The 6,670-nt window shown below is 53.8% G+C and overlaps 1 protein-coding gene across 3 annotated transcripts; it reads left to right on the top strand.

Moving 5' to 3' along the window:
• Positions 1-1,276: 1,276 nt before the first annotated feature.
• Positions 1,277-5,764, top strand: G6PC3 (glucose-6-phosphatase catalytic subunit 3). 3 transcript variants are annotated; one of them, XM_044247808.1, is made up of 7 exons: positions 1,333-1,351; positions 1,526-1,778; positions 3,614-3,720; positions 4,145-4,235; positions 4,419-4,537; positions 4,732-4,873; positions 5,096-5,764. In XM_044247808.1, exons 2-7 carry the CDS (start codon positions 1,561-1,563, stop codon positions 5,457-5,459), a joined length of 1,041 nt encoding a protein of 346 aa, XP_044103743.1. In that variant the 5' UTR covers positions 1,333-1,351; positions 1,526-1,560; the 3' UTR covers positions 5,460-5,764. The 3 variants fall into 3 exon arrangements, with proteins under 3 accessions (XP_044103744.1, XP_044103743.1, XP_044103745.1); XM_044247809.1 differs by lacking the exon at positions 1,526-1,778 and having other exon boundaries at positions 1,277-1,351; XM_044247810.1 differs by lacking the exons at positions 1,333-1,351; positions 4,419-4,537 and having other exon boundaries at positions 1,434-1,778; positions 5,096-5,207.
• The last annotated feature ends 906 nt before the right edge of the window (positions 5,765-6,670 follow it).

Genomic DNA, 6,670 nt, shown 5'->3' with positions numbered 1-6,670 from the left:
GTATAGTAGTACAATCATTGTAATAGGAATAAATATACTGCTCCCTCTTAGTTGTGTTTTTTCAGAGAACTTTCAAGCCTGACCCTCTCAAGTCACATGTAACTGCTGCTCCACTTTTTATATGGTAGCATGATTATAGGTTTTCATATATATGACTGTCAGGTACTGTTAGGAAAAGCTTCCTGGAGGAAGTGAAAAAATCTGAGACCTAAAAGACAAGCATGATCTCTAAAAGGAGAGAGAGAGACTGGTGATTTCAAAGAACATAAAGTAATTCAGAGATATGATGAAATGGAGTTGTGGGGGTAGGCTGGTTAAGGTTGTCTTGGTAGAGCCTGAGCAAACTTTTAAAGACCTAGAAAATGTAGGCTTTCTCCTTGGGGCAATTGAAAAACATTTAGCAAGGAAGTGAAATGACATTTGTATCCAGCTTCCCTTCCCCACACCTTTTTAATTAGTGAAATTAATGTCTTTCCAAGAACCATATTTACATTCTCAATTTCATCCACCCATCAGAAAACTCTCTAAGAAAAAAGTTGCTTGAGGTAGGAAGAACTGGGGAGCCACTCAACAATCTCCTCCCACCCCAGCTCTGCCTCTAGGCAGAATCTCGCCTAGAATAGCTGAGGTTTCTATTTTGTGTGTGTGTTCCTGGAGAAGATTATTCCAAATTTTGTCGTGGGTGTGTGCCCCTCCTCTTCCCATACCAACCCAGCTACTACCTCATGGTTTTACCTGCCCATCGGGGTTTTGGAAGGCAAAGAAATGGAAGGAGGAAGGTAAAGCAAGCTTAGAAGTGGGAGGAAGTGTGACTTAGACTGCTACGTGTAAGAATTCGCAAGTGTTTACGGAAGACTCCTCAAAATTAAGAGGCTTATCTCTCAGCTTCCAAATCAATAACGGATGAATTTGGGCGGAAGATTCTTGGGCTGGGGGAGAAGAGCATGGTCTGATTAGAGGTGTACGTAAATTTAAGGTCCCGCTTCAGCGCTGACCGGCAATGCCTGGCTCCGCCGGATGAAGCAGTGCCCGTAGCCTTCTCTTCATGAAATCTCAGAATATCTCTGGAGGGTAGCGGTACCGGAGAAAAGAGGTCTGGTACGGAAGGAATCCACATGTCGGTGATAACACATCCATCTCGCAGCGGCAAAGCAAGAACACCGAGCGCGTTGCCGACCCGCAAGTCAATCCTTCCTTTGACCCGGAACAGCAGCGAGAGCCGCCTCTGCGCCCAATGCCCACGTGCCGGCAACAGCGGCCACGTGGGGCTCTGCGGAAACGCCTTCGCAAAGATTTGTCCCCTGCGCTGCCCAGTAGAAAGGAAGGCCCGGGAAGAGCACTGGAGGAAACGGTACCGGCTAAAGGCCCGGCTCGCGCGAGTCTGGGACTGCTGAGGGGCGGGGCAGGAGGCGGGGCTCTGCGCCGGCCGCGGGCAGGGGGCGGAGCCGGGGGCTCAGAGAGGTGGGCTTTGGACCGCAGTGGGGAGCCGCTTCTTGTCTCCGACACTCCTCGGCTTCCGCCTTAGAGCATAAACCCGCCCGGCCGGCCCCCTGGGTCGTCATGGAGTCCACGCTGGGCGCGGGCATCGCGATGGCCGAGGCACTGCAAAACCAACTGCCTTGGTTGGAGAACGTGTGGCTCTGGGTCACCTTTCTGGGCGATCCCAAGAGCCTCTTTCTGTTCTACTTCCCCGCGGCCTACTACGCTTCCCGCCGCGTGGGCATCGCAGTGCTCTGGATCAGCCTCATCACCGAGTGGCTCAACCTCGTCTTCAAGTGGTGAGACAGCGAAGCCCTCGGCGCCCTGGCCCCCCACCCCCTAGGGCCCTGAGTCCTGGGCAAGCCCTGATCTCTCTAAGCAGGTGCCTTAAAGGCTCGGACATCCCCCGCCAACCCGCCCCACTGAACCCATAGCCTTAAGACCTCCTCTCCCCTACCCCGTGTCCCCTGACTTTTTTCCTTTGAGCATCACTGTGCATCTTGGTCTCAGACCTCAGAGTCCCCATTTTACTCATTAAACCCGTATTTCTCAAACAGGCCTGACCAGAGAAATCACCTAAGAGGCGCCTTTAGAATGCAGTACCTCATCCCACCTCAGACACACAGACTTAGAAATTTCAGGGAAAGGGTTGGGAATCTGTATTTTAAGAAGAGGCTAGGGCGGCTTAAGTAGCAAAAAGTCCTGCTTCTCAGCTCACGCTTTCATTCATCTAGTCATTCATTTATTTGACATAGTTGCTAAGAAGCATGCTTTGTGCCAGGCTTCACAATAGCTGCTAAGGTGCTGGAGTATTAAGGTGCATTTCCTGGACCGGGACCAGCAGCTTGGGAAGCCCTTGCAAACTTGCTAGAAATGCAAGATCTCAAGCCCCAGGCCAGAGCTACTGAATCAGAATCTGCATTTTATCAAACACCTCACATAATTGGAGTGCCTAGTAAGACTTGAAAAGCACTGCCTCCCAGGGAACACTTGCTCCTTCCTTTTCTCCTCCGTTTACTAGTGGGCTCTTCACACAGACTTAGAAGCCGGGAATCCCAGGCAAGTGTGTGGGGCCCCCAGGGCTTATCTCTTGTTGCCACCTGTTCTCTCTGGGGTGAAGAGGGGAGCTATGCCTCCCGCTGGGTGTGAGCTGCTCCTCCCCATTCACCTTATCCCCTGTTGCCTGATGCCTTGCCTGGGGGAGGGGAGTTCAGAGGAGACATTTGAACAGGCTGGAATGACTTGCTGAAAAACAAAATAGGAGTTACCCTCCCCTCCACTCTTCTCTGCAAGAGTTTCATCCCTCCTGAAAAGGAAAAAGCAACGGTCTCACCATTTCCTTTTTGCCTAATTGCCTTTGCTTTGTGCTCTCTCTCTGCTCAGAGTCTGCGTGAGCTGTGCTGGGTAGACACACTCAGTGCCCCTCCCCCACGTGACAAAGCCCTTGTTCATTTCCTAAGTGTGTTTGGAGCACCTGGTATGTGAACCTGGTGGCAAGGAGAGGCAGCTCCCTTTCTCATGTCCCTCCCCAGCAGCATCTTTTCTGGTCTGCCATCTTTTCTCTTTCTGGCCCCAGCAGCATAGCCTCTTCTGAGTGCTGTTTCCCAGGGTCCAGCGAAGCACCTGCCAAGCCAGGGGAACTTGAGCTTTTGGTCCTCCTTGTTCTTTCTCAGTTTCCTCTGTCCATTTCCCTTTCCCAGTTTCAAACACTGGAGAGCCACCTAAGGAGTTCACATGTAGGTAATTGAGGCTGGAATTTGGGGAACAGGAAGAGGGAGAAGCAGGAGCATGAGGAGGGGTCTGGGAGCAAAAGAGGCAGGCCCTAGGCTCACTAGGAGTGAGAAGAGTAGGGCTGGCCTTGCAGTGGGATAAGAGTGGAACTAATGAACATTTCTGAGTGTGCACTTGCACACATGTGCACACACATGGTCTCTTGTCTCCTCATCACTTCTTTAAAAATAGCGTGCATTCTCTTCCAAAGTTAAAAAAAAAAAAATCACTGCAAGGTAATGCACAGAATTGGACTCCCCTGCAGACTCCACCATGCAGGCCTTCCAAAAACATCCTTCCGCTCCCTGCCTGTTCCCCTGGCTGCATGTGCGTGTAATGTCATCTTGCATCTGTTCTCTTCTAGGTTTCTGTTTGGAGACAGGCCCTTTTGGTGGGTCCATGAGTCTGGGTACTACAGCCAGGCCCCAGCCCAGGTTCACCAGTTCCCCTCTTCTTGTGAAACTGGTCCAGGTGGGAAGCCCCAAACCTCCCTGTCCTGGTGTGGTTAGGGTTTGGTGAGTGTTTCAGAGTGCTTTTCAGCCGGGGTGGCCTAACCGGACACCCAGCCCCTCCATTACTGACCCAGAGAACAAAGAGAGCCCGGGAAGACTGAGTAGAATTCTGGGAGGAGAGCGCCCAGGCCAGAGTGCAGCTAACCACCTTGTTTTGAGTAGAGCCAAGAGACACAGGGCAAAGCAGAAACCTGAGAGCAGTGGGCTCAGGCAGCCGTGAAGTAGGCTGCAGGGCCGAGGGAACCTGGACCAAGGTGGGGCGAGGCAGGGTCAGCGGTGGGGGTGAGAGGGAGGTGTGCAATGGCAACTACATTCAGCTATCACCAGGGGCTCCTGAGTTCCACGCTCATGCTCTCACCTCAAGCTTCTGGATCCCCTGGCAGGCAGCCCTTCTGGACACTGCATGATCACAGGAGCCGCCCTCTGGCCCATCATGACGGCCATCTCTTCCCAGCTGGCCACACGGACCCACAGGTACGCCTCGGCATTGCCTACCATGCCCCCAACCCCTGGATCCAAAAAACCCAGCAGCAGGGCAGCCTGGGAGCTGGAGTTCTGGGGGTCCTGGGGTATTTGGTCAAACCATGAAGTGCTTGAGTGCTGGGGGAAGCCGAGCTGTGTATGGACACCCCCTGAACTGTTTGCTTTTCTTTGTAGCCACTGGGTAAGGATGATACCCAGCCTGGCTTACTGCACCTTCCTATTGGCAGTCGGCCTGTCCCGGATCTTCCTCTTAGCACATTTCCCTCACCAGGTGTTGGGTGGCCTAATAACTGGTGAGCAGCTGGGGCCCCAGGGTGGGCCTGGGGGTGCCTCTGGCAGTGGGAGGACCAGTATAGGATCTTCCCTTCGTACAGTGGACCCCAGGGTGCCCTTACAGCTCATTTAGACTATTTTGCCAAGTTTCCCTACAGCTCAGGGGGCTCATATCCCCAAACCCCTTGAAGCTGCTGTTACCCTACTTCTCTAGGTGCTGTCCTGGGCTGGCTCATGACCCCCCGCGTGCCCACGGAGCGGGAGCTAAGCTTCTACGGATTGACCTCACTGGCCCTCTTGCTGGGTGCCAGCCTCATCTATTGGACCCTCTTTACACTGGGCCTGGATCTTTCTTGGTAAGTTCTGCTTTGAAGCTTGGGCAGGCTGGGGCCTGTCCTGCTTCGCCTGTACCTAGCCTTGGTAGGTCCCTGGTTTGCTGTAGCTAAAAGGGGACACGTTCCTTTTCACAAATACAGACTCTCCCGGGGTCACAGCAGAACATGGGGGTAGACCCCAAAGGAGCATGGTCCTCATGCTTTGAGGGGAATCTTTCCTGGCAAAGACCCTCCTCCCCATAGGTCCATCAGCCTGGCCTCCAAGTGGTGTGAGCGGCCTGAGTGGGTGCACGTGGATAGCCGGCCCTTTGCCTCCCTGAGCCGCGACTCGGGGGCTGCCCTGGGTCTGGGCATCGCCCTGCACTCTCCCTGCTATGCCCAGGTACGGCGGGCATACTTGGGACATGGCCAGAAGATAGCCTGCCTTGTGCTGGCCATGGGGCTGCTGGGCCCCCTGGACTGGCTGGGCCACCCCCCTCAGATCAGCCTTTTCTACATCTTCAATTTCCTCAAGTACACCCTGTGGCCATGCCTGGTCCTGGCCCTCGTTCCCTGGGTGGTGTACACGTTCAGTGCCCACGAAACACCACCCGTCCGCTCCTCCTGACTTCAAGTGCCTCCTGTTCCCATTTGCATCCCCCACCCCAAAAAGCCAACACTCCGTGATCTCCACACTCCGGAAGGCAGCCCCATTCCCTTTCCAGCTCCCAGCAGGCCTTGCTCATCCTCAGTCTCCCACTGCTCCGTCATCTGGTCTTAGCCCCAGAGAAGGGCCTTCTCTCCTCCCAGAAAGGCTGGTCATCCTGCCTTCCCCCTCTGAGCTCCCAGGGAGCTAAGGCAACATCAAGACCAATGGGCTCCTGTAACACTGTGAGGGGCTCAGAACAGCCCCAATAAAGCCCTTGAACACTTCCGGATTCTTTTCTTGCCTATGCGCACATTTCCACTATCTTGCCTGTGTGTGTCCAAGTGAGACCCTCGCCAGGCCACCTGTTCTGCACCCCCCACACCCGTTTCCACAGAGACCTTCTGCTTGGGCCCTCTCCCCAGCATCGCCACCTAGGCCACAAGAGAGGTCCCATGAAATGCTATGGCTAGGTTTGGTGAAACCTCGTCTCTAACCTCTGAGGACAGAGACACCGCTCCCTCCCACCCCAGACTCTTGTTTCCTAAATTGGCTACTCCAGGGACTGGAGAAAAGCAGAGCAGCTTTTCAGGCCAGGATGGGGAATGAGAACCTCTATTCCATTTGGAAGCCCAGAGAAGAGAGACAACAGCCCCAGAAGGCACTGCCAGAAACAAGTTTATTTACATAAGGACACACAGTGTAACAGATTACAAAATACTTAACTGAAATCCATATCCAGGGAGACAAAGCAAGGAGTGGGTTTACATGAGAACCAGACCAGCCATGGGGAGAGGGAGGGTTAAGGGCCCGGAGCTGGGGCTCAGCAAGGGGAGGCTTGCTACACTGGGCCTAGCCCCATCCGCATCCCCCAGGAGGATCTAGAACATACTAACAATACACAAGACACAGCACACAATGAGCCAACGGTGGTGGGACTCCTGGCCCTCTCCTAGCTCCCTCAATCCTACTCAGGCCCCCATTAAGATAATAAATGTGTAAACAGGTGAGGCCCTCAGGATGGGGTGGAAAGAAAGTATGTGTGGTGTTGGGAGGAAGAGGAAGACTCAGCCCCCTGGGAACCGCTTCTCATCTTTGGTTTCCTACAGGCTAGACCGTATTCCCTAGAAGACTTATGAGCTCCCCAACCTCTTAAACAGAGGGCTAGGCTGGGCTCCTGGGAAAGAGAAAGG

The sequence above is a fragment of the Neovison vison genome, chromosome 5 (genome assembly GCF_020171115.1).
Source record: "Neovison vison isolate M4711 chromosome 5, ASM_NN_V1, whole genome shotgun sequence".
NCBI classification, from domain to species: Eukaryota; Metazoa; Chordata; class Mammalia; order Carnivora; family Mustelidae; genus Neogale; species Neogale vison.
The sequence above is the reverse complement of the archived record's forward strand: the minus strand, read 5'-3'. Positions and strand labels throughout refer to the sequence as shown.

Coding starts and splice junctions, on each gene's coding strand:
- G6PC3 (XM_044247808.1), top strand. CDS start 1,561: ATGGAGTCCACGCTGGGCGCGGGCATCGCGATGGCCGAGGCACTGCAA. Junction 3,721..4,144: donor TTCTTGTGAAACTGGTCCAG/GTGGGAAGCCCC, acceptor ATCCCCTGGCAG/GCAGCCCTTCTGGACACTGC. Junction 4,236..4,418: donor CTGGCCACACGGACCCACAG/GTACGCCTCGGC, acceptor TTTTCTTTGTAG/CCACTGGGTAAGGATGATAC.